Source organism: Centrocercus urophasianus, unplaced genomic scaffold (genome assembly GCF_019232065.1).
Source record: "Centrocercus urophasianus isolate 14NV4802_14NV808 unplaced genomic scaffold, USGS_Curo_1.0 seq_13, whole genome shotgun sequence".
NCBI classification, from domain to species: Eukaryota; Metazoa; Chordata; class Aves; order Galliformes; family Phasianidae; genus Centrocercus; species Centrocercus urophasianus.
In genome coordinates this window covers 54,458,230-54,485,307 of record NW_024884475.1, presented here as the reverse complement: position 1 = coordinate 54,485,307, position 27,078 = coordinate 54,458,230, and the positions used below count along the sequence as shown (strand labels likewise).

At 41.1% G+C, this 27,078-nt stretch overlaps 1 protein-coding gene across 7 annotated transcripts in view; it reads right to left on the bottom strand.

Moving 5' to 3' along the window:
- Positions 1-27,078, bottom strand: part of FAM13A (family with sequence similarity 13 member A) — a 115,405-nt gene that overhangs the window by 9,194 nt on the left and 79,133 nt on the right. For 6 of the 7 annotated variants that reach the window (XM_042812182.1, XM_042812188.1, XM_042812186.1 and 3 more), the window contains 11 exons: positions 26,779-26,958; positions 23,763-23,949; positions 20,345-20,421; positions 19,613-19,655; positions 14,217-14,367; positions 7,012-7,225; positions 6,520-6,658; positions 5,629-5,710; positions 5,270-5,490; positions 3,855-3,938; positions 441-536 (listed from right to left, as the gene is read on the bottom strand). In XM_042812182.1, coding sequence (XP_042668116.1) covers positions 441-536; positions 3,855-3,938; positions 5,270-5,490; positions 5,629-5,710; positions 6,520-6,658; positions 7,012-7,225; positions 14,217-14,367; positions 19,613-19,655; positions 20,345-20,421; positions 23,763-23,949; positions 26,779-26,958 — 1,474 coding nt within the window. The remainder of the gene's footprint in view (positions 1-440; positions 537-3,854; positions 3,939-5,269; positions 5,491-5,628; positions 5,711-6,519; positions 6,659-7,011; positions 7,226-14,216; positions 14,368-19,612; positions 19,656-20,344; positions 20,422-23,762; positions 23,950-26,778; positions 26,959-27,078) is intronic. The other variant, XM_042812183.1, reaches the window with a different exon arrangement.

Sequence of the window (27,078 nt, the reverse complement as noted above, 5' to 3'; positions counted from 1 at the left end):
ACCTGGATTGAGAGAGCATCCACTACTTGCAGGATCTCTTCAAAATCAGCATAGTGTCCCTTTCTCTCAGCCAAAGACACTAGTGACACACAAGTCTGTGTGACAACATACAGCCCTGCATAACCAAACAACATGAAGACCTACAGTTCTGAATAGACCAGTAAGGAAAGGGAAGTGATGCTGTAGCCAAACATAAGATGATGAAATAACAGCAGCAGCCCAATGGAAAGGTGAGAAACAACAAAAGGTGAGATGTGTCTCATGGCTCATGAGTGGGCACTGGAGACCCCTGACCAGCATTATCTGACTGCAGTACAATGTCACCTACCCGCTCATTCGCTTGGTCTTTGAGATGTAAGGGAGGAATTGGCCTCATCGATTGTGCTGTATACCTCAGCTCTAACCCTAAGCAAGACCTCCTAGTAGAAAGTTCTACTCACAATGATAGGGATGGTGTTGGCTCTGGAGAGGATCTGCTTGACCAAGCGATACCTGTCATACAATGGCTTCATCACCTGCCGTTCATTTTTGGTAACCTGTAAAGGAAAAAGAAATGAGAACCATGAGGCGTGCAGCAGATGCTCCATTCTACAAGGTCCGTGCTTGTGATTGCTGTTAGCAAGAGGATTTAAGGGAGTTTCATAGTGATGGCATGCTAACAGCACTAGCACAGAAACCGGAAATGGAGAAGTACTCATGCTCCCTCCTCAGTTTGAGTGCTGCATACCGCTAGTGCTTCTTTCTGGTTTTCATTCAAATCCACTCTCAGCAGAAAACCTCAGCAGTACTGACAGTGCAGAACAGAAGGCTTTACAGACAACAGCTAGCGTGGGAAAGCAAAGGTCCAGCTAAGCAGTAGCTGTAAAGAAATTGAGGTTTTACTTCTTGAATATACATCAATTCTTTAACAAAAAAAATAACTGTAGGGTTAGAAAAAAAACAACCAAAATATTCACTGCAACTCACCTGATCATCATCTTCCTTTTTATTCAGCACTATCTGACCACATCCTATGACTGTCCTTCCATCACACTTTTTGTTTAACTTTTGATTGTAAAGCTCTTACAAGAGGAAAGGTTTAACTGACCCAGATGCCATTAGTACACACCAAAGCTTTTCACTGCTGTTAATCACCAGTTGATGTAAAAATCAACAGTAGTATGAATCCTGATGAGCTTTGTACAGTCTCCCTTTCTACAGCAAATAGCAGAGTAAAGGGAATGCAGCTTGGAATGAGGAGAAGACTTCAAAATGAACCGTCTTTCATTTTGTCTGCAGCTAACTTTCAATGGAGTAAGCTTTTTAAAGCTTTCACATCATCCCTCCAGAGCAGGAGAGATGCTGTCTGGCAGAATTGGAGCTGTAGGTATTGCCAGGAGTGCACTGGCTAGCTAACTGCCTCCAGCTTTTGACATTTCTCTGCAATCCATCAAGCATAAAAATGGAAAATTGGAGAAATTCTACAGGACTTGTATTACTCCTAGTTTTACCAGATTAGCTGTTAGTAGAACAGGAGGCACAGCACTACTGTTGCCTCAGCCAGTACCTGTTACTTAAAAAACAGCCCAGAACAACAACAACAAAAATATGCTGGTGGCTGAGAAACAAACCTTCACTTCATGTCATTTCAAAGTAGGTAAATATATCTGTTCTGTACAGGAAAATAAACATAAGCCTTGGAATGGACAGAAATTCCTAAGGCACGTTTATGAATAAGAAAATATAAATGACATGCTTCTGAGTCTGAACATCACTACGGAGGAAGAACACAAAGAATTAATTTAAGCAAGGAAGTTCAGCGCAAGGGGCCTGAGCCAGCCCTGCAGAAGCGCACCAGAACATTTAACCAGAAAGCAAACTGAACGAAAACGTTCTGCAAATGGGCAAACTGTCTCCCTAGTTAAATGTAACACCAGCAAAACCTGAGTATATTTTTGGAAAACATCAAAATGCAAAAAAAGCTGTCAGAACAACAGATCCTTTGACATAACTCTGGAGCACACTCTGTGTGGCAAGCAGCAGCAGCAGCCAAGGAAGAGATCATTGCCTTCATTGTTTGAGCAGCTCAAGAATTTCTGCAGAAATGAATTTTTTGGCTTAACTAAAGCAGTTCAGTTCTACCTCTGCAGGTTTGCCTGTCACTGGTGCAGAAAGACCCAGCTGCACTAAATCTGAACTCCATTGTTTTTCTTGTTTAGTTAAATATCTTAAACAAAAAAAAAAAAAGCAATACAAAAAACAACCACCCAACTTGGCTGAACTACACCCCATTCTCCTTAAGCTCTCAGTACTTTTCCACTGCTGCAGTGCCAAAAGCTGGAAGAGCAAAAGCTGATCAACTGCCGTCCTCCTTGTTACGTGGCTCCATGTTGCTTAGTACAGACTGCTTATTTAAAAGCAAATTAAAAAGTAGCTCTATAAATAAAGCATCAAAAAGTGCTGGGAGGAAGATATGCTGACATGACAGCCTTTTAAAACAGATTTAAAGTGAGTTTTTAAACATATTTAAGTGAGCTTACTTTAACAAGATGACACCTGATGACATCATTGATACATCATTGTGATACCAATGTGATACATCATTGTGATACCAAAAGCAGACTCCAACTTTGACTCTGCTGGAGAAGGTTAAGTGGATGTGCTGGCCTTTTGCTATTTTATAATATTGTAAAATTTCATGTCCTCTCGTACAACCAAGCTGTTTTCACCTACTGGTATATGTGCCTATACAATATTAGTACTTCATAGCATCATAGAGGTATCCCAGATTAGAAGATTAGATCCTAAAGGATCATGGAATGAAGGGAAGTATTTAAATTAGCAACACTTCAAAATAAAACAAGCAAACTAAGAAAACTAACAGGGAAAAGAGAAAGTAATTCAGAAGCAAATAGTAGGTAGGAATCAGGACACAGCACAGCAGAAAAAAGACACATTTATCATCTGCACTCATCAAGCACTCTTTGTATACAGTAATTAACTTGCTTCTCTGAAGCCACTGGTCAAGGGATTAGCACCACGCTGAAACTGAACTACATTACCTCCACAGCTGGTAGCAAAAATTAGAATAAAGTGAAAGAGGAGGAAGGGTTTGTACAAAGCCAAAGTACTTGGTGGCCTGGAACCCGCCATATTTCTGTCATGGCAGGAATCAACAGGACACTATTTAATTCTCTGTCTTCACAAATATTTTTCCTTTGCTATATTCAAACGTACAAGAAATCTCATGCCCGTCTCTTCCTCGAGGAAACAAACGTCTGCTTAGGGGAATGAAAAGCAACTTGTCATGGCATTCAGGAGACAAACTGTTTTGTGAATCCTCTGGCGCAAAGGGATTGTGTAGTTATGAAGACAAAGGTGCCTCCTCGCAAATAGTGTGGTACTCAAAGAAAGATGCAGCTCCTCTGAGAAGGTGCACTGCAGCACTGCTTGCACACCTGTCTTCCAATTAGTCATTACTAATAGCAAACTGAAAATTTTTGTCAGGATGAGGGTCTGTGCACAGCTATTCCAGTGCATACAGTATCCCTGGTAAAGCTGGTGAATCAGCTGGGCCACAAAATGAATGCCTGTGGATCCTGGCAAGTGTGATGCCAACATAATGCACACTGAACTTCATTCAGGCTGTAAGCTCAGTCCTACAGGTATCTGCCATGTCCAGCAGTGTGTGCAGGCACCACCTTACCAAGAGTAATGTGGCAGTGGTAACGAAGGATCAGGGTGGTAATTAAAGGACACGTGTGGTTAGAACAGCAAGAAGTCCTATAGACTGCGGCGCTGAAGGAGCACTAGGGCAGTCATTTACAACAGACAAAGACACATGAAGTTGTATTTTGAAGAAACGCTGTACATACCGGTCTGCCATGAATGCTTTCATAATACAGCAAGGCTTTCTGAAGAGCCACTTTCTCAGCTGCTATCTGATCTCTGGTCATGTCCTATAAAAAGTAGCACAGAGAGAAGAGAAAGAAAAAACATCAGAATTCAAGACACAGACAATACTAAGTTACGGCCTAATTGAAGTCATTATCATTTTGTCATTAATGTTTTGAAGACTCATCTCTGCCTTCTAGTTCTCCTTTCCCAGCTATATTGCTGGAAAGACTTACCACAGGAGCCCTATATACAACACAGGCAAATTCAAACTAAGTAACATTTGTATGTGAAAATGTTGTAGGTACATAAGGGGGATTTATATTTTCTGTGTGCTTTGAACAAACAATGTCAATTTATATTTTGTGTGCTTTGAACAATGTCAGATAACTTCTAGTGATGGTGGCTGTTCTTCACTTAGAAAGATTTGAGTCATAAGTCCAGCAACAAAATGCACGCTCTTCCTTGTCTTCCAAACCTGAGACAACCTACAGTACCTGTTGCAAAGCTTGCCATTTTTGCCTTGACTGCTACAGACACACTTAACAGAAATGAAGTGCAGTCAGACTGTTTCTTTCTGCCAAATTCTGCTATAAAGTGAAAAGCTCTGGCTGACAAGCTGAGGGGACTAAGCCAAAAAAAAAAAAAAAAAAAAAAAAAGGCAGACAATTGGAAGACACTTGCCTCAGTTTTCCAAAGCTCCTCCACAAACATGACACCGAGACTTCTCTCTCTATTGTTGCACCAAATACTATCAGAGACCTTTAAAAGGTCAGGCTGTTTATTCTTGCTACTTTCAGAAAACAGCCAAACACTTCTGCAAATCTAATAAACAAAGATACTGCTGTCTGCTCCTCTTTCACAGAGTACTGCACAATTCACACGTCAGCAGACTCAAGGACTTCATTTACAAGGCTACCCAAAACTCAGGAACTAGAACATCAGACACAAAGACCTCTCCGCTGATAACCCTCAGAGATTACAGGAACTAGCTGAGCTCAGTGTGACACTCAGAAGAGCAGTGATAAAATGCCCTGAGACAAGAGCATTCAGCTGTGGAATGATCTAGAAGAAAATCAATGACCTAATCTTAAGAATCACTGGAAGACTCAGAATGTGCCAAAAGCTGTTGGGCATAACAGTTCAGAACTGCTACATGAAATCTATGAGAATCAGAAAAAGAACACAGTGCTATTCAGTAGAAACAGAGTGTGGGGAAAAAAAAATACAGATACTGAAAGCAGAGGGAAAGAAGCTAAAGCAAGTAAGCCTGCAGTAGAGGCTGAAGACGTTTTGACAAAATGCAAAAGATCAGAAGGCTTTCACAACTGACAGTGCAGCTATAAGTTACATGCTTGTACTTAAAAGGCCTAAATCTGATCTGCATATATTGTACCTTTATATCCTCTGGTCGGTTTGTCTCCGTTCGTTTTTCCTGAAGCTTCTTCTGGATAGAATCAAGGGTCACTTCCACAGCAGGCTTGGCAGATTTATCTGATAGGTCTTGTTTCTTGTCATCCTCCTTTTCAAGCTGAGAACCAAAGCTCTTTGGGAGCGTGTTGCTTCGCTGACGCACCACAGGGCCCAGGTCTTCTTCCGATATCTTCAGTTTAGACTCTAAGCAGCGACATTTAGGGAAGAGGAATAATTTCTCTTTTTTAAAATGTGACGGTGACAGGACCACTGTCTAGCATCACATTTGAAAAAGGTTAAGTCTAGGTGCCCCCAGAAAGTACATCAACACTGACTGCTCACCTTTAAGCTGCTTTCGGAATTTGGCCAAATCATTTGTCCATTTGAGCACCTCAGGGTTAGCTGCTTTGTCACTGTGGGAAGGCTGGGAGGAAAGAACAGTCATGCTGAATCTGTGTTAAATCAACAGGAGAGACCCACCGAAACAAGCCCGTATAACAAAATGGGGGCTAAACAGGATTGGGACACAGCACAGAGCGCAGGTACAGGCTAGTGACTGGTGCCTGCATACCTGTGACCTATCCAGCTCAGAACTTGCTTTGATTGTCCTACCTATCACAACATTGTCTCTTAGCACACTGCAAGACTCACGCAAGACTCTTTCAGTACCATCTTTCATGGTTTAGATCACCAACTGAGATGCACACATATGAAGCTTTAGTTCCTTAAAAAGCTTTCTGTCCCTCGGAAGAGCATCTCAAGAATAAACAGAATACAGAACACTGAGACTGCTCAGCAGCACTTGACTATGGCTCCTTGCTGAGGAGCAAAGAAGGCTGCTCTTCTCTACTATGCAGTGATCTGGTGTCCTGCAATTACCATCATGCAAATGAGATGCACAAGTGTTCCTCCTACAAAGTAAACTTTAATAAATAAACAAATGCAAAACATAACATAGCTATTCCTGCACCCTTGCTGTATAAAGCAGTGATCAAAATTCCATGAGTTTGTGAGACTCTCTTGTACTGTACTGGTGGTACAAAAAATTCCAGGAAAGGTAATTTGTTTGATATGGATGCACTGTCATTTTTGGAGCAGCATTACGTTTTCCTTTACTTTACATTGTTTAAATACTTCCAAGCTCTCCGTGTATGTTTGATAGATTCCCCCAATGCCCCCTCCCTTTCTAGCTACCTTACACCTCTCCCTACAAATGCCTGAGTAGAGACTCACCCTGTATTTCCTCTCCTCCTCGAATTTGTCCTCAAATTTCCTGATTTTTTTCTTCAGTCCCTGAATTCTCCGGGTAAGCTGTGCAGGGGTAAGGTCTTCTCTGTCATCTTCGTAAGATCCCAAAGAAGAACTCCGCCTCCTACCAAGAGCAGAGATTGCACAAAGAGTTTATCCAAACAGCTGCAGTACATCTTCTCGCTCAAAAGGATGCTTAAACTTGGCGTAAATAAAGGCAAATCCCACGGAAGTGAGAAAGTTATGTTGGTTACTCTCTAATGACAGACAGAACAAGAGGTTGCTGTTAGATATTAATAGAAAAACCTTGAAATGATCAGTTACCTAGAACTTTTCTTACAGCACCCGCTTTCTGACAGAAAAAATAGAAGCTCAACACAATATAGCTATATGGCTTGTGTGATCCAAAGAGATGCTGCTTGATGCGACTGTGCAATGCAGCCAGATCAGAGTCACCACAGAGAAATCACAACTCACCTCATAAATGAATGAGAATTGGGAGGGGAAGGAGGCACTTCTGTATCATCCAGGTACTGCTGGCTCTGTCCATAGGCATAGAAGCGAGGAGACAGCATAGGATCGCTGTCCTCATCCAGGAGCTGGCGAATTAAACGGCCAGCCTGTGGGGAAAGGCGGGCCTCTTCTGAGTCTAAGCCATCTCTCTGCCATGAAGAAAGTGCAGGGATGGGCTCTAGGAACAGCAAGACAAAGATTGATTTTATCACTTTTGTTTTACAAGTACCAGTGACTCCAGACAACATTTCTTGTGTCATATCATGACCCCATTGTCCTAAAGGATTGCTTGTTGTCAGTATCAGATATTCTCTGGGTCATTATTTACACCTGCCAGTGTGCAAAGTAGTGCAAAACATTGCCTGGTCACAGTGGATGCTCTATACAAGCATAAATAATCTGCTGGGTACAACACAAAGCTGTATCCATAATCTGGCTGGAATTACCATGGACTGACACCAAGAGAAGGTATCACCAGCCACTACCTTTGAGGAAATAACTCCAGGATAGGACAAAATTATTGGCACCTGACAGGATAAAGGAGGCAAGCTGACTACAGGAAGAAGCTCCTCAGTTTTAGGTCATACAAATGCTGCAAATGAGCAGCACCGTGATTGTCCTCCTGTTCCCCAACACAACTCGGCCACACACGGATCAAAATTCAAAGACTAGAAGGAAGCATATGTTTTTCTAGCCTGCAAGGAAAGACTGTCTCACTGCACTACTACCAGTTCTATAGGCATCCAGCCATCATATGGGCTGATTTTTCCTCTTTTCTCTCATATGTAAACCTGCTGCATGGCAGAAGAGTGAGGAAATATTTAATGCATAGCTGGAAGTGAAAGCAATGCCATACAGGGAGATGGTGGGGTGGGAGAGAAATGGAAGCCCAATTTAGTGTTGCTGCTCCGCATACTGGAGCCCACAGAAAACAATCGCCTCAATCTTGTGACAGCTCCCTCCAGATGCCATAAGGAGTCGAATATTTTCTGTTCAGATAGTTTACTAAGCTGATTTGCATGCTCCTACTTAGCACCATGGGATTAAACAGTTTAAGAGCCAGGCCTTGAACTTATAAACCTAACAAATAGTTCTAGAGTCAAGTAACAAAACAAAAACCCTATAGAAAGCTCCCAGACCAGTCTCAGAGCTAGGGACTCAGTATTCCCTGTGCCTAGCATGTCTGCTCTTGTTTCACAAAGGGAAGAGGCTTTTGAAACTAGTAATTTTTTGAACTAAAAGCAGTATTTCCTTCTGCTGAACAAGGTTAAGACTTTCATAGCTTACAATGGATTTTGTGAGGATTCCCTTACAGAATCCTGTGCTGCTCTCCCCCAAGTACAGCTCAGGCAGCACAAGATCATGCACAGCTCAGGAATGACCAGCCCGGAGGAATTCTGCTGCAACAGAGGTGTCCCTCCTCCTTTCCCCTTCTTCTTTATACAAGAATTTAAATCGTATGCCTCTGCTTAGAGATTGGTGCTGCATGCAAACTGAGAAGTTATCCTGAAAGGGATGGCTGGAGGTGTTTGCACCTCTCAAGTGTTGTGATAAGTGAAGCACATTCTTGGCACATTCAAGTGCTCACAGGGGCTGCATTAATGAGGTGTGCAAAACTCAGATGGACATAGGTTGCATTGCCATGGATTGGAGAGCTCCTGCAGCCTGTATCTCCCCTAAGTAATTTTTGGAACGTGAGCTTTTTCTAAGCTGCATTCACCTTGATGGTACCTAATAACTGAAAGAATTTTCTCAAGGTACCTGATATGAACAAAGAGGAAACTAAGGCAAATCATTCAGCCAAGCAGAGATACTTTGGCCTTTGACCCTTTCCTGAGTCTCATAATTTCAGGTCCTCACATGATCACTTGCAGCAAATTAATGTCTGGTAACTAGAAAGGAAAAAATCTGATACATCTGACTAGCAGAAATGAGGTAAGTGATGCATGCAATTCTTCCAGACATTTTTCATTTCCAGTTTTTGGAATACATTCACAGAAAAACAGAATTTGCTCTTGGAAATCATTAAATCACATCCTCATGGGATTTACACAGATGGAATAAACTTAGGAGAAGTCGAAAGTATATTTAACAGTTAGCAAATAAAGCTTCTACTACACCAGCTAAAAAAACCCCATTACAAAGCATGCATGATGCATGTGATTTTGTCCTAAGGTGAGTATATGTTGTGCCCAAAAGTTGAATCCAAAAGGAAAAAACATATAAAAGGAAAAAAATATCCTAAAAGGAAAGGTCAAATTTGAGACTTGACACAAGAAATGCTTGCTATAGAAAATCAGCTGGTTTTAATTCTCACTCCTAAGATGGAAAGAGTCCATGGGCAAGTTGTTTCCCTTGCTGATTACATGTGTTTAGAAGAAAAGCCTCATCTGGACACAGAATGAGTAACGGTGCTTTCCTCCTCCCCCCGCCCCCCCCCTCCCCCCCCCCCCCCCAACATACAATAAAAGAACATATAAATACTAAAACGAAGGGACATAAACAAAAGGAACAAAGCAAATAATAAAGGAACATATTTAGTTATTTAGAATTACGGATCTTATCTACATCAGACCATGAACTGGATCAGAGTTACAGACTGGCTGTCCTGTTCTCTACATGGATCGGGTGCCAGAAACTTGGAGTGCACAAACAAATAGTAACCCACTCAGGGTAAGAAGCTTCCTTTTCTGATAGTGAACAATCAACCCATGCTCAACAGAAGCTATAGCCTCTTTTGTTATTTATTTACAAAAGATACATATATGAAAGTTTTAAGCCCTTTCCAAAGACTGCTAAATTCCTGGACTTAACAGTTCAGGTTTGAAATATTTATTAGTTTTAATACTGTGGCTATTTCTGCTAAGTGAATAAAAGTCTCAGTAAAAAATGTTAATTTTTTGCCTTTTCTTTGTCACTGACTTGACTGAGCAGCTACCTGTACTCTTTTGTCTTGAACAGATGTCTCACTCTGAGAAAGCCTCTGTATTCCTTCTGTGTAATTCTTTTGTTCATAACAAAAGCCTTTTGTGGAAAAAAAATAAATAGCTTTGGGAATATTTAACCAGAATGGCTGTGCCAGTGTAGAAAAAAGGTGAGCAAATTTTCTATTTCCTGGTCAGACTCTCATGTTTCTTCCAGGTTTTTTTTCTTGCCTTTTCCAAGTTGTCACTTCACAGAAGTGAAATACACTGATATGGAGCCTGCAGACCCTCAGCAGTGATGCACTCCTCTCCAATCTCACCACCAGCTAATCTTTTAACAAAGCTGTCAGCCATCTGCCAGGTGTTGCTCTGCAAAACCCTGTAGGCATTCATACGCCTGTTGCCGCATCAATCTGCCACACAAAGGACTGGTCTTATTAATAAACCTGTATCAAGCAAGAAGAAAAATGAATTTTATAAAATTCAGTAGGGGTTATTATCAGCTCGATGCTATCCTGCTGTCTGACTTTTTATTTCTTCTTTAATTGCACTGCTTTTCATTTGTGACAGGATCACTGGGGGCTGCAGGGCCAGCAGAGGGGTACTGCCATGTGCATCTGCCCAGAGGTACAGCCAGCAAAAGGCCATCGAGGGCTTGTGTTCTCTCTGTAGCCATACAGCTGACGTATACTGCTTCAGCACACACGTGACAGCCCCAGGAGGCTAAAATCTTCACTGCTGTGAACTGAAGTAGGTCTCGAGGGATTAAAAAGCCTAAACTAATTACAACACCTGAGGTCCTAGCACTAAATTCTCCCTTAGAAGACCCCAGAAAGACATCTCATAATGGAATGAATAAAGCAATTCAAAACCTCAAAACATTCACTTGGTCAGTATTTTACATCCTTAAACACCACTGGCATATTCCTCCTAAATAAATCAAAAAGAATGGCCCAAGCAAAGAGCTACCTTAATTTGTCTGTGAGATGAAACATTTACCAGCTATCCAGTCAATTTTGCAATTTGCAAATAGTGTTGCACCATAATAAATGCTGTTTTGTTTTTTTTTTAATACTGCTGCTATAAAATCAAATCTGTAAACAATGCAATTATTCATTTCTACATATGGTGATAAAAACACAGAATGTTTCACCACCGTTTGATTTATGTCTGTTGCACACAAATACACTGATTTAAGGCTAGTGTCAAAAACAATTCTAGAATGTTGTTTCTTTGCTGTATGCTTTTTTCCTTCTCATTACCCTGCTTTTTTTCATGGGAAAGTATCAATTAAATCCTCCTGAAAACTATTTGGAGATCAGCTTCACCCTCAGGGTCTTAGTGCTACAATACTTGGGTTCTCAAAATTGAGGAGAATGCTTATTCATTTTAAACTTCCTCTTTTACCCCTGTTTTTTTTTTAAGCTTAAAAGAAAAATGACTGCTGATTGTTTCCTAAGAGCTTGTTACTGCAAACTTTGCTTCAAATTTCATTTACAGAACTCTTTTTTAAAACCTCAGTAATGAGGTGACATAGGCAGCAATCACACGTGTCAGATCAACTTACTGAACTATCTGCTCAGCTCCAAGCTGATGACAGGGCCAGCCACTATTAGGAGAGCAACTTACTTCCAGATTTTTCCTTGAGGGCAGGATAACAAATCCTGTGCTTGAATTAGCAACATTTGGTAAGAATTCTGCACAATAGCACTGGATTCTGAGAGAACACTGTGTCCTTCCCACTCATGGCATTCAATTCCAACACAATCCACAGCAAGAGGAACATATCCCATAGAAGTATATCTAATCTCTCCTCTTGTGTACAAGTCTGAATGCACAGCAAATCTTCAAAATAATCAGGTAAAAATTATTTCTAGAATAACTCTGCCAGTTCACACTGCAGCTATTGCAGTGCAGTGCCCCTGAATTAGTGTTGTTTATGACAGCGTTGGTCTTAACATGATAGGAAATCTGCCTGAGTGAAGAATAAGAGCTAGTCAGCAGACAGGGATGCCTTATGTAATTTTGTGCCCGTTCTGCAAGGCTCTTCTTCAGCCTGTGTGCAGAGGCAGTGACAGCTGCAGCTGATGGTGCCTCCCCCTCAGCACGCAGATGCTCTGCCAGCAGCCTGCTTACACCATACCCTGCACCTCCTGTAGTAGCTCTTGCAAAGGAACTCACTCCAAAGGTACAGCAAATAACTGGTCATTACCATAGCTGAAGACAAGGGCCTTTCCCTTTCCACTGGGGAAGGGCCAGAGGTGCAGTAAGGACACAGATGAGATGTATAAAGCCCTGAGTGATGCATGCTGGCAGGGAAGAGACAGTACTTGGCCTGTTGGAGCTGTGCATGAGTGGCACAACCCTGCCTTGCATACCCTCACTAACAGTCTCTGCCATCAGAAGTAGAAATCCCAAAGTAGATGTTAGCATCGAGCCCTTTCTGGCTTTAGAAAGCTTGATTTCACATCCACAGATACAGAATCTTCCCTGTCTCCTTGCTCAGATGCAGAGGCCACCATTTTGCTGCATTCGAACCCAAACTAACCAAATGGTGATTCTGGTAAGCAAGTGTTCTAAGAGATCACATCTCTCTCACTCTAGAGCCCATTTGTTTGCAGCTACCTACCTCTTCCTCTTGTGAAAAACGTCTGAACAAAATGGAGGAAGAATCTGAAAGAAGCACTCTCAAATGCAGTCACAGGCGCTCATAAATCCTGTTTTGTATTTGCAGTGCAAGAAAGCTGGGATCCAAACACAAGCACACACCTACAGTGAGGGATTTGTACCAAGGTGCAACGTAATTCACACCATGGGAAAACCTCTGTCAGACAGAAGTGAGCTGTGTTCTGCCCTTCACACGCTCATATGACTCCCATTCGTAACACTGCTTGCCACAGGCGTGCACTGAGAAGAAAAAAAGAGTCTTTATTTCCGAAGGTTCACATGATGGCTGCAGCCACACATCACCTCTGGGAACACAGATGTGATCACCCGGCCCGAGGCCCTGAGGGACTGTGCTGATTGGCACCTCACCAACACCAGGGCAGCCAAGGCCCCGCGGGAGCCCTTCTGCACCACTTTGATCAGCCGCGCCGCACGCCTGGTGATATCACCCAGGGAATCCCCGCTAATAAGCCAGCGGAGAAACTCTCTTCTGTCCATGGTGACCGGCTGCGTGGTTGCATCAAAGGCAGCCAGGGCTTGTGGCTTTTCTTTACTTATGCTCAAGGTGTCTTAACTAGACAGAAAGGCAAAGTACATCAACTCACGTACACTGTGGAGATAGGACCAGAGAACTTAACTAACTTTTCAGTGCTCCTTTCTAGATTAATAAACTACAGTTACACATCTTTCCCCTCTTGCTTTGACTGTTACAATACAACGCTTGCATCTTCCCATTTCTTCCCTGTCAAAACCTCTCTCTCACTTCTGAAGCATAAACGAGCAGGACAATTCCTGCTTGTAGAAAGGAGAGAGACACAGTAAGTGAGAAGGCCCCAGAAATGCTGGACTACTTCAGTTTCCCTCTATTTCAAATGAAATGGAAGTTCACAATGCTCAAACTCTGCACGACAGATTTCATTCTCTAACCTAAGTCAGTGAAAAAGACAAGTAAGCATACATTCTGGAGAAGAGTGTTAATAAACTATATTAAAGTAATTTAAACCACCAGCAATTTTACATTGCCCTTTGAGCCTGTGATCATAACTTTTTCACAGCATACATTCAAAAGATATTGTTTATAAGAATAACCAAGGTACAAGGTACTAGATAGACAGCCATTTTTCCCCCCCAGCTGTCCTTTCCAGATCTGAATCTTTACTTCCAAATAACAACAGAAGTAAAAGAATAGAAAGAAAGAAGACTTTTCCTCCCTGACTGTGAAATATTCAGTTTCTTTGAAGAAAGCACTATTACTTAGAGCTCCAGCTTAGCAGTCAAGCAACCAGCCATCAAGAAATAAGTTATCCTAAAGCACACAGGGACTTACAGTACCAAATAGTGCATGAACATAACCTCAAGAATAAAACAACGTATTTTCTTTCTCAAAGGGACAAGTGGAACTAATAACCATTTAGAATTACACTTCCAATTTCTCCAAACTTTCAGTTCCATATTCAGGACAAAATTGCTTTCCTGTTGTTTTTGGCAAGGGAACTTCAGCACAAAAAGACATACCCAGCCCACTGAGGTTTCCTTCTCTCTTTTAACTCGTTTGGACAGCCATGAAACAAATCCTACCTTCCCAGTTGTTGTCATCACACAGCGCTGTCAAATCCAGCCGAGGCACTTCTGACACAAAGCTGTTTTCCTGATCATCAGCATCTTGATTTCTTTGCAGCTTGTTTTCAGGAATGCTTGGGTGTTCTTGAATCTTCATACTTGAAGGCTGCTATATTCCCACAGAAATGAGGGGAAAAAAAAAAAATTCGAGATGAAGAGGCAGGAATAAAACCCTGCAGTCACAGCAGCAGTAAGCTCACGCTTTTAAATTAAAAAGTCAAAATAAAAAGAACCTGACATTTCCAGTTCCAAATTCAAAGCCTTTTGCAGTGGCCCCTACGTACCAATCACTGACACTGATAAAAACATCTATTTGCCTCCCTTGAATCTTCCCTTCTTCAGGAAGCCACAGCAAGTTCCTGACGCTGCCTGCCCTGACAACCCAATGCAGCTGAAAAAGCTTCTGCTTGACTGATTGGGGTGAAAAGGGAGGGAGGACCGCAGGGAGGAAGGGAGAGGAAGAGGAAGCTGCAAAGAGTTCCTACAGGAGTGTTGCTCCTTGGAACGGCAACAAAAATGCTGTTGCAAGGCTGAGGCAATACGTGGTCTCCTAAAAATCAGGCACTGGTAGCAGCTGCAGACAGCAAGCAGTGCAGGCTACGTACACAAGTGCTCTCATGCAGGCTGTGCTGGCTCAAATCAATTAGTGCCAGCTAAGCTGTGCAGGCTGCACATTCCCCGATTTCCTGTGGTTGTTTTCTAGCTGGGCGTGGGGAGAGCAGAACTATTTATGGAGGAGCTCTGGGTATTAAAGCAGTGTTGCGCAAATCCAAACGGCAGTGGGGTTTGGCATCTCAGCTGGAAAGCAGTGCGGACTCTGGGAACGAGCCAAAACATTCGCACAAACATCCAATGACTTAAGAAAATAACAACAACAAAAAATAATGGCAGAATGCTGTCAAGTAAATGGTTCATAATTTAATGCTACCTAGAGGTAACTGCTGTTTGCCTCACCACTACTCATCCTGACACACCACACACAGCGTGTGCTTTTGTGGAGAAATCTCAGCCAGGTACACTGTGCGTGTGCTGCAACAGGGCTTCGTGACACAGGCAGTTTGACCACAATAAAATAAACAAGCTGTAATGGCTCACAGAGGGCCGTGGGGAACAGGAAGAGTAAAGCATGTGCACAAACACGTAGTGGGACACGTCCAAACTCGGGAGACACAGAGCCATGCGAATGCACAGTGTTACACTCGAAGTGTTTGGTCTTGGTAAGAACAGCTGAGCATTGCTCTCTCAAATACTGTCTAGCAGGTAAGCAACATACAGACCTTTTCCCCACAGGTATTTTGATAATCTATTTACAATCTGCTTCAGCTAATGTGTGAAGACAATGTGTCTGAAAAAACTAACTTCTACATTTGGACTTCTTTTTCTTGTAAATTCTGAAGCATGGCCAAACTGTACCAAATCAATATTTTTAGTGGACATCAGTAAGGCACATTTCAGGTATTTTTCACGGCCATAAAACTTGCATGTCGTTTTTTACTTTTCCTCTTAGCTGAGAAAAACATGTAATCTTTACATAGAGAAGGAAAAATACCTGCCCAATTCACACATTGCACAAAGAATGTTTTTATTTGGATCCAGTCCCATCTACCTGGATGATGAACATCCTAGTATTAGTAAACACTGTTCTGTGCTGTATTTGTATAAGGTTTGTATTTCCTTTTCATTTCAATAAATCACCTTTTAAAAACATTATAACAAAAGGAAACACCAAATGACAGTTTGCCAAGGCACTAATAACTCGTACAGATTGACGCTAAATCTGATTACAAATGTGGTTATTGTGAAAGCTGCACATGGAAAAATGCTAATTCACCACTCAACAACTTTTAAGCTGCTTCTAGGTTGGGAGGACTTAAATAGTTCTTTAAGGTCCAGTAAAATGTTATTTCCTTTTCCTGCCAGAATTGAGATAGTCAGTGTACATTATAAACAGAAAGACTGGCAAGTGGCCAGAAACAGGCAGTATTTTGCACTTGCTAGAGAACAAACTGTACCAGTTTATAAACTGCATTTCAATTGCCAGCACAGATCTTTAAGGCCAAAAGAAATCAAGTGATAAGCTTCAAATTGATGCCATTAAGAACAGCATGTAACAAGTGTGAAGAGCTTACCTACATTTTAACTATTTCAAAAGGGAGCAGCCTGAAAACATTGTGTCATTACCATCACTGATACTGATTACAGAACTAAACATCTTTCTACAAAGAGTGTATAATCTCCTGACTTATCACGACCCTGAAAAGATGTTTGTAGCAGACAAAAGGACACTCTCCCAGATGTGTAAACATCTCCACTACAGATATTAGGAAGGTTATATGCACGTTTTCCTTCTAAAGTCAATTCACTTGTCAGAAACGTTTTCAATCAGGCCTGTGCTGTGCCTGCAGCCAGTCACTGGCCTTTCTGTGCTCACTTGCTCAGTGATGTAGCCTCTAATACAATGAATAAATCATTAGGTGTTACGAAAAACAATGTTGGTATAAACCCAGGAGACACAAGAAGGCAGATGTTTAACCTTCTTTGAATTAAAACTCACAAATTGGTAGGTAATTCAGTATCCTCATCGCTTACTTTCTTATTTGATTTCCTGATACCTCCAGTTCCCAACCTTCGGGACAAAAACCAAGGCAGAACTGCCTTGCTTTAGGAAAAGATATGCCACTGTTTCTCATAAATCAAAGGGGAAGCAACTTCATGATCTCAGAAGCAGTTGGCAGCCACGCTGCATTGCACATATTACATAAATGACTAAAAAAATTTTTAAACTAGGCACTTGACTATGCTTTTTAGAATCTGCTTTGCAGTCACTAATAACTACAGATGTAAATAACCTGGGGATAAGTCTGCAGCTTTCTCTGCTCCAAAGGAGATTCAGCATAAAGAGTGGCTCCAGCAGCAAGAAATAAATGGAAACAGATCTCTGAATTCAGATCAGGAGGAAGCTGTGTTCTGTTCAGTCGCATGTGGATTCAAATGAATTTTATACAAAAGATATACTTCCCCTACATCTGATCATCCATTGCAACCACCAGCGTGAAGCATTCTTAAGCATCTCCTGATAATATAACTGAATGCAAAAATTCAATCACGCTGCCAGCTCAATCCTGAGTCATGTCATTTCTCCCCTATACTGGTTGCAGAGCTGGGTCAATCTTGAAAGTTAAGAACTTTGCTACATCAACAAAGAAAAGAATGACCTACCCTCAAGTATTTTCTGAAAATAAGTGCAATTTAACTCTCCACATTGTGGACTCTTGTCTACAGAAGAGCCTGGTAATGAAAGTGGATTATGTGGCCGAAGTTATCAGATGGAAAACTTCTGCAGTTCTCTTCTTGCTTTGCCACCAGACAAAGTACAAGTTTTTCTGGTTTCCAGACTTAGTACACTACCTGAATGTCATCCACAAGTTGACAAATATTTTTGTGTTACTGCATTCGAAGTATAGGCAACATTGTGGCAAACAGTGTTTCTTAGAGTGAGGGTCTCAGGCTGCATGCAGACTTTTACTGAGTAAGTGATACTCAGTTCTGTTCAGAACAACTTCCCTCAACAAAATTTGGGTATTAGAAACTACTTATTTTCATCCTGGAACCTAGCCACTCCAAGGGCAGATAACGAATGCTACAAAACCACTGAAAACTCATTCAAGACCTATGTTTCAAGGTATTTTTACTGCCTTAGGTCTGCATAAACAATAGCTAGAAGCAATTCCAAATACCTCTCGTAACATTTTCAGATCAAGTGGGAAGAAATTAACAACGTCCCTTCCTCATTCTGAATATTTCCTACAAAAGGTATGTTTTTAAGCTACCCTAAAGCAACAGGCTTTTACAGGAAAAGGAATGTAAAACTACTCTGCAGGAATGTAACATTTTCTTGACCTTGTAATTCCTATATAATGCCATCTCCTATGAGATTTATGAGTTATGAGGGTTATGGCTACATCTCCTCCCACAGTTAGCACTGAATTTTAAAACTCTTCTTAATGAGTTAATTTTAAGATCACAATTTCACATTCAAACAGATCTCCTCTCCAAACTAATTTAAAAGTTGAATGGAAGCACTCTGTGGCATGGCAGCAACAGCACCTTTTCCACATGCAATAAGAATTTGGAGGTGTTGCAGAGTTTGTATTCCGGGAAACACAACAGCTCACGAGTCAGAGCTGCCAGGAATTAGTGCTGCCATGTGCAGGAAACCTGGGGATTAATGCCTCTCTGGGAGCAAAGCAGAAGATCTGGCTAAGCCTAATAAAAGCAACGATCAAAGCAAGTGCTGAGCACCCTCTTGTAGAGGAGCAGCTACTCCATTGCTGGTCAGAGCCCAACAATAGTCTCTTGTGTCTTCTCTGCTAGAGAGAAAGAATGGAGGAAGGGAGGAAAGAAGAAAAAAGATTACCCCCTGCAGCAACAAACAAACAAAAAAAACAACAGTCAAAACAAACAAACATAACAAAATACCAACAACTCAAAACAAAACCTGAGAATGCTGGTTTAAAAATACTCACAGCCCTCCACTAAATCCATCTGGCCAGAGATGCCAGATGCTGTCTACAGCTGTTAGAGTTCTCCTCTAAAATGGGTGCACAATTGAGGCAGAGATGCCTCAGGTAACTTCCCCCACTGTTTTAGATGTCTAGAGGTATATCAGGCAAAGATAAACTGGTGGCTTCAAAGGTGCTCACCTAAGACAACTTAAGTCTTCTCTTTAATGAGAAGTTAGGATGGAAAACCACCAAGCAGATACAGGAGTGTTGAACAGAAATGGAAAATTTGGCAAAAAGTTGTTGACATAAATGCCGAATTCCCTTTTACTCCCCTCCTGACATTCATTTCAACCACCAGCCCTCAAAGAGAAGCAGGAGTCAAACCAGGTTTGTCGGAAAAATGAACAGGGACACCTGCGTTCCCAGGTAACCAGCCACACTGGAGAAATCACAAATAAAAGACCAAAATTATTTTAGATAAATCAAGAGACACAAATTAATCTTGCTACCCTGGGAGATAAGCAGTTATACACTCTATTTGCAATGACTGCAAAGGAACTCGGTATCACTCAAACCACAGTGCTCGACTTCATGCTTCTTGTTTTGGCAAGGAAGGATTGAAGGGACTGAAGCAGATGCTTTTGGGATCATCAATAGTTGAGAGAGAGTCCTTAATTACGTAAGTAAAAAAGGACAGGGGTGGGAAAGAAAAAGCAAATGCTAACTCCATTTCTCTGGGAGAAAAACATTTCACTGGGAATACAGAACATGCCTAACTACTTGTTTCTACTCAATAAAAAGCCCATTTAGAGCACACAAAACTGAAACGAGGAAAGAAAAATTACCAACCTGAGAATGCCTGAAAAAACCCTCACCGCTTTCACTTTCTTTGCTACAAAACAAAACAAAAACAATCAACATATTACAAACACAAAACCGCACTTACAATAAAAACAACCATGACTCCTGGATACTCAAGTTTTCAGATACTTCAGATACTCCATGTTTGCTGATGCATTTCAGTAAATGAAGGGATGCAGGCTTACAGCACTTCAAAATGCTAAGCTATCTGTTTTGCTTCTTCTCAGGAGCTATTTGTACCTTTACAAACAAATACACCTCTCCCAACAAGCTTACTTGTAGAAGGAAATATTGTACTAGGAGAGCAAAGTGCAGCTATTATACAGCTTTCATAGGAGAGTGGAGCACAAAGAAAGGGGCTGATTCCCAAACCAAAGGCCAGGTAAGAAGGCATCTGTTGCTGTGCAGTCCCCTGTGAAGAGCATGCAGGCTCAGATGCCTACAGCTCAACTTCTTTTCAAGTCTGCACCATCAGCATTTTCTGTGCTGCTTCTTCTAGACTGGGAGACTTGCTGACATCCAGAGTAGGACAGAGCCCACATGCTGTGAGCAGTGCCTCCATACAATTCCACTCTGAAGCTAACATGGTAACAGGTAACACTGCTCTGCAGCATAACTAAATGTAACCCTCATATTCTGCCTCTGAGTACTACAATCACAAGGAAAATAAAGCGTACATATATTTAATCAGTTAAAAATGAAAGAAAGAAAGAAAATCACCTTTCTTCAGATAAAACTTCCATGTCATCAGGTCCTGTTCTGTCTATAGGCCTGGATGAGCTAAAGCTTTCCATACTCTGCAATACAGTAAACGTTAAAGCAATGAAATACATGAGGGAAATAGATTCAAACCCCAGGCCATTAATGAAATGCAGAATTATCCAACAGGACTGCTAGAAACAAGACAGCAATCAGAATACCTGTTGTACACGTGTAATAAAACAACCTACAGTAGAAACAACTACTCGCTGCTTCTTTTTTCTCTTTCATTAATTGACCTCAAAATGCCTGACAGAATAACACTGAATGATATCCTACAGTTCCTATTTTACAAACTGATACACAAAGCAAGAGAGCAATTCTGGGATATGTAAAAGTCCTGCCAGAGCAGGTACCAAAATCCAGAGCATCTTCCCAGCAGCATTCATTATGCTCATCTTAGAAAAGATTCCTTCTTACACAAACCCTTCCATAGTCTCTTCTCAAGTCATTAGGTAAGTAAGTACACAGACACTTCTGTCTGCACAGAGGTAACGTTAAGCTGTGCTAATATGAATGCAAGGCAAGAAATCCAACTGATTACAACAACATGTGCTGAAACTGTCTTGGTAACAATTAGCAATATTAGTGCTGATGTTTTCTGAGGGCCTGAGAAAGTACTGTGATGACAAGCTGGACTCTGATATACAAAGGACTTATGCTGTTGGTTTCACTCTTCCACAAATCTTAACAGTGAAACATGCTGTCGGCTTGGAAAAGGTTTTCTGTTCTATTTTGATATTTCAAAGTTGCTGAAGAATGGGGACACAGAACTGTCAATCTGGAAATATGAATTGAATTAAATACTGCACATCGAGGCAGCAGTAACTCTGTGGCTCACTGATGGTGAAATTCACAGGAAAAATCAAACCCTTAACCTGAATTGATCATAATAATTTTTTTTTTTTTTTAAATAAAGCCGTGTCAGACACACTAAGTTTGTATGTAATAATTCTGTTTTACTTTCTGTTGACTGTGACTCAGTCATAGAGCACCTACCAAAAAAAAGTAAGCAGAAGTGAAGGTACTGAGTTCTTCCATATTGGAAATATGCTTCAAAACTGCCTCAACCCTAAAGCTAGAGAGCATTCTTGCAAAAAGCCTAAAGAAATAAAACAGTACACACAACACCAGAGGTACATACTGAAAACACAGTGTTGCCACTTTGGGCATGTGACCAGGTTTTGTACTCTGGTATTCGGACAAATCTGCCTTAAAGAAGAGGAAGGAAATGAGTGGAGTGTGGTTGTTGGGGCACCCACAGCCTCCTCTCACCCGCTGCACCTCCAGCCCTGTAGAGTTAAATGGCTCAGTCATTCTAGCCTTGCTTAATAAGATTCTCCAACTCCTACTGGAACCTGGCTACTGTGACTCAAGTGTAGTTACAAGCTTTTAATACTCCTTTGCTTGGAACCAATGGAACCAACCATTTTTCCACTGCTGACTTGTACTTTTGAGTCAGATTCACTTAGACAGCTAAGAGTTGAGAGCTTCCACACACTGTCCTACATATTCTTTCAGGCTTTGTTGCTACAGAAGGACGATTAAAAAAGGTGGGGAAGAAACAACAACATCACAATCTTGTTTTCATGGGAAGGCCCTATTAGCAAAAGCAGGTTATGTCCTGTTATACCTATATAGAAGCTAATTCAACCTACTGAAAACCTATTTTAAGGGTAAAGATATAGCCAAAAAAAAGCAAAGGTACCACACGTTGCATCCTGCTGGCAGTCTCAAATATGTGAGTATTAAATAAGCGCATTCATGAAAGCTTAAAGAGCAGCCTGTGCTTTTATTTCATAAAGAGTAACATCATATTCTCTGCAGGCTGTTTCATAACAACGCTCTTCTTTCACAGTTCCACTGTGGCAATTCTGGCAGAGCAAACAAGGACCATACTGACAGAATAATCACCTTAACCAAAGTGCTCTTTGTGCATGGTCAGTTTGTTGTAAATTGCTTTCAGCCTTTGTCCCTTCAAAATTCAAAAACAGGGCAGGGCAAAGTCCAGTAGAGACAGGTAAGTTTGAGGACATTTCCTTCAAGAACTTCTAAAGACTTCAGGAATGTTCTTCAGGTCCTCAGTTTACACTCTTAACCGAAACTTTTGATGGACTTTCTTTCCCCAAATACTGAATCAAATTGTTATTTACACTGAAGCTGCTGTGCACTGTGTAGGTACATAGTAGAAGCACAGAAAGAAGTACAAGCACTTGATGTTCGCCTGCCTTCAAGCCCATAGCTACAATCAAATACCCAAAGCGAGAAGCACATGCTCTTTCACCAAACATCACATTACAGGTTACTGATACTGACTGTTAATCTAAGTACAGTCTACAGTTCTTGGCATCTCACCTTCTTTTCACCAAAAAGAGAAGCCAAATCTGCCTCTCCTTAGGATCTCTGCACAGAGGGTAGAGCATAAGACCACGGCAATTTCACAACTTAAACGAGTCACAACACAATATCACATTAAGAAGGAACTCAGAGCAGACTAAAACTTAAAATGAAATGCTCTGTAGTTCAGAATTCTAATCTCTTCACACAGCTTTCGCTGTTATTAGCAGCTGCATGATCCAGGCACCAGGATGCAGAGTGCATGTACTGTAAGCAGAACCCATACTCAAAAGCAAAATACAGTTTCTCAATTGCTGACACCATAATCAATGTCTGGTTGGCTGAGAGAGAAGGAGACATCAGTTTTCTTCTACAGCATGTATAATTTGACAAACTCTCTCCTGTGAGGTCACACAAAAATATGCTGCATAAATATCACAGTATTCCGGATTTTTAGAGCACTATATATGTGCCCACTATACCTTCCCAGTGAAGTCTGGCTAGAAAAATAATCTTTGGGACCAACACACTTCAAAAGCGTTTTGCAAACTGCAAATGTAACATGATATACAGACTGTAGGGAAAAGGAATAACATGCATTTTATCATCTTATCGAAAAGACATTTGAGATCTGTGGTTTCATAACTTATAACAGGAACATAAAAATAAACTCAACCTTAAAACATGATCCTGTATCTGAAGTTCCATTCACCTCGTAAGAGTTTTGAAAGACTGGGAAAAAGAAATTATATCCTTTTTCTGTAATACTTTGCTAAATGCAGAAGACATAAGAAAAAAGTCCTGGAAAGAGAAAATGACTACAGAGAAGTAAGAGGATCATAAAGGAAAAATAGCTTCTTGATTCCTCTTTACAAAGATTACAAGTGCAGAGATAAGTATTCCCCATAATCAAGAAGAGACACTTATGCATGTATTAAGTAAGTGGCTACCAGAGGGAACCAGATGTGCACTGAAATTAAAAAAAAAAAATCTTTTTCCCACCCTAATACTAGGTGTCAAATAGTGCAGCATGCCAGCTTACCACAGGACTATCCTGGTTGTCATTAAGCTCTGAAAGTTTGGTGCTGGATTTCTGCCGTTTTGGTTTATTCCTTTCATTAAGATATCCAGAGCTGTTGTCTTGTAACTTTTCTACTTCTTGGGTAGTTAGAATACAGTCTTCAAGATTGCTGAAACCAGATGGAATGTTCTCCTTGTTGATGACTTCCCTAAAACAAAAAATGACATTAAAACAATGTTAAAAATGCTCTCCCGCTACATTTATGATAGCAATACAGAAATGTATTATGCTGACTGGTGCAGTTCCGGCAACATCTTCTACGCCCTATGAAACCAGTATCTCTGGTTTTTCCTACTGCAGCAAACAACATACACTGTGAAATGCTAAATCCTACTGAGGAGTGAAAGCCAGGTGTATACAGTCCTGGTGAGAAAGCTGTCAGGGCCAACACTTGATTCACTTCCGACTAAAGCCAACGCAGAGAATCCCACTGACTTCAGATGGAAGCTAGTCTAACTCCTAGTTGTCTGTTGTACTTTTATAGAGAATATGCAGCATATTTTCCTGTAAGACGCATGCTTTTAATATAGAAAACTGATTCACAGTTGTGGCACAGGGAGCTCCTTTGGTCCATGACACCATATAATCGTCCCTCTTACTCATCTTCTCAAATGCAAGAACTAGGCAGTGGTGCTTCAGTCAAATGATTGATTCCTATTTGGAAATTACACAAAATAAAAAAGGGAAAGCATCTCTGCAATAGCAACACAACTAGGACATAGGACTGTTCTGCTGCGCTGGAAAGCGATAGGGCAACTACGTAGAAACCATCATGTGACAAGATAGCTGGGGCTCTCTGTGCTTGCCTGGTTTGTGTATGTTTTTCATGGGCTTGGCATACAGCTTAACTTTCCCTGCACAACTGTCGCGCTGGGTCCTACAGCATGCAGACTTTTCTTCACAATCTGTTAGTGGTCTTCTACTTCATGCAATACTGAGCAGGCACACACATAACAGATAAACTGCAGTATGGAAACAGAAGAAAAACAACGCATCCCATTCTTCACTAAGACTATCCTGCTCAGGCTAAAGAATAGCTGCTTACACTTGACATAAAAGCTTACATGTTTGCTAACTACTTTATGTGCAGCTGCTTTATACAGTGCTGTGCAACTCCAAAGCTTGCTTTCACAGACAACAGCAGAATTTCTCTTGACTTGCAGTAGAGTAATAAGAAAATGGTTACTCTGCGGTATTTGGACAGTGCCAGCATGACAAAGTACTCAGAATAAAAACCAAACAACAAAGTTCCAGTGATTTTCTAGATCTCAAATCTCTAGGGTTGGTTACTGGAAGAGAGATGCAAAGAGATTATAGGATTAAAGCTTCTCAGATAGTCCATTTGCCTCTCTGAAAGTTTTTACAATGTCCTGAGTAGATTTATTACGTATACACAGCCTGCAGAAATCACAGTCTGCAAAGCCTGGGTCTGCATGTATGTATTTTTGTGATGAATGCTCTTCCTAGCTGTATTAATTCTGCAGTTCCATCTTGTGACATTACAAATCCTCTTGTGACCTATCACAAGGCAAGAAGATGAAGTCACTGACAACCAAAGGGGTGGGGGTGGGGGGTTAGAAGTAGTTTTGAAAGGATTTCTGAATTTTGATAATCCACCCCCAGAAGTGTCAGCACTCAGACCTACAGGAACCAGGGAAAATGATTTGAAACCAAGCCAACATTCAAAACTTCCAATGTGTTAAATTCTTGGCTTGGGCTTTAAGGACTGAACGTGAACAACTGCGTCAAGATAGGCTTGAGTGCCCTAGGCAGCTCTGTAATGCTCTGTAACACAATGCTGAAAAAAACCCTGCAGTACTATATGCTTCCATACACGTACACTAGCCAGTCTCTGACCTACTTACCTGTGAAGCCTGACAGCAGGGCTACTAAACAAGAAAAACTACTGCAGAGCTGCTGCCAGCTACTTAGGTGACTTGCAAGTGCTCATTTCCCAGTCCATCTTCACAGCATATTTTCATTCACTATGGAAATGCCTTTTTTATTTTGTGACTACGGACTTTTGAAAAACAAAAAACAAAACACTGACACATACTGGGAAATAACACAGCTGCAGTATTCACCTGAGGTACTAAAGGTTATGGTTCTATGCAAAAGTTGCTTGGTAAAGAAAGGTGCAGATCCAACAGGATTTGGAGAATTCAGCATCCTAGAAAAACAACAGCCTAGATCTGTATTTCAGAATCTAACTTGAAATCCTAGCAATCCAATACTACAGCCAAAAATACACAGCCCTTAAAAAATTAGCACAATGTTTAAAGTTAGATGTATCTGTAAGCACTAATTAGATTATGTGCTTGCAAAATCTCCAGTTACAATTCCTCAAAGATACCTATGCCTTGGACATGTGCTTTTTAAGGCTGTGGTAGTTTATATCACATTTGTACCACCCACTATGTGCCACAACTACAGCAGGATAAAATGAAAAAACTGTATTATTTTTACTCTTTGGTAGACATTTTATGAAAATTTTCACTAAATAACATTTAACGTAATGGTGGATAAAAATTCTTAGGTTCTGATCATTCAAAAGGATCATTTCTACTTTCAGATGAACTCCTAGGGCTCTTTAATAGACCTGAACATAAGCTGTGCCTACACATACAGAAGGAGAATGGTTTTTACTGGCTCTAGGGCCAACTGCTCGGGTATTTCCACTAAAACAGTAAATACAGCAATGAAACATTTCAAAATACTTCAATTAAGAACTCAACTACACTGCTATAGCTGTCTTCTTATCATGCTCTGGCCATTCAATTATCTCTCATAAACTCCACATTTCTCAGCTCTCACTGATGTAACAAAGCTCTGCACAGGCACTGCAGGCTGTACTTTCAACAGAGGGCAAAGACCAATGCATTTCTTAACAGAACCACCAAGCAGCGCCTGTTTGAGGACGTAACTAAGGTACACTTAATCACATATACTTTCCAAAACGAAGAAATCAGGATCGTACATGTCTCTGTTTCTCCGGGCTTCCTCCTGCTCTTTGTGCTGTCGCCTCCTCTGCCTGGCAGACACATTAGAAGAGGCTGAAGATGTTCCCGATTCAGAGTCCTCTGAACTCTGGCCGCCTGAGCCATGAACATCAAAGAGATGCTGCTCCACGGCTGAGCGGATTGTCTTCTCTAAATACCTGTCAAGCCGAAAAATAAGGTCAATTGAGCTCAAATAGTTTCTGGAGCTCCTTCTCTGCAACAGTACATAAAGGATGAGTATCACAGGGTTATGTTTTATTACGATGGCAAGGCAGTAT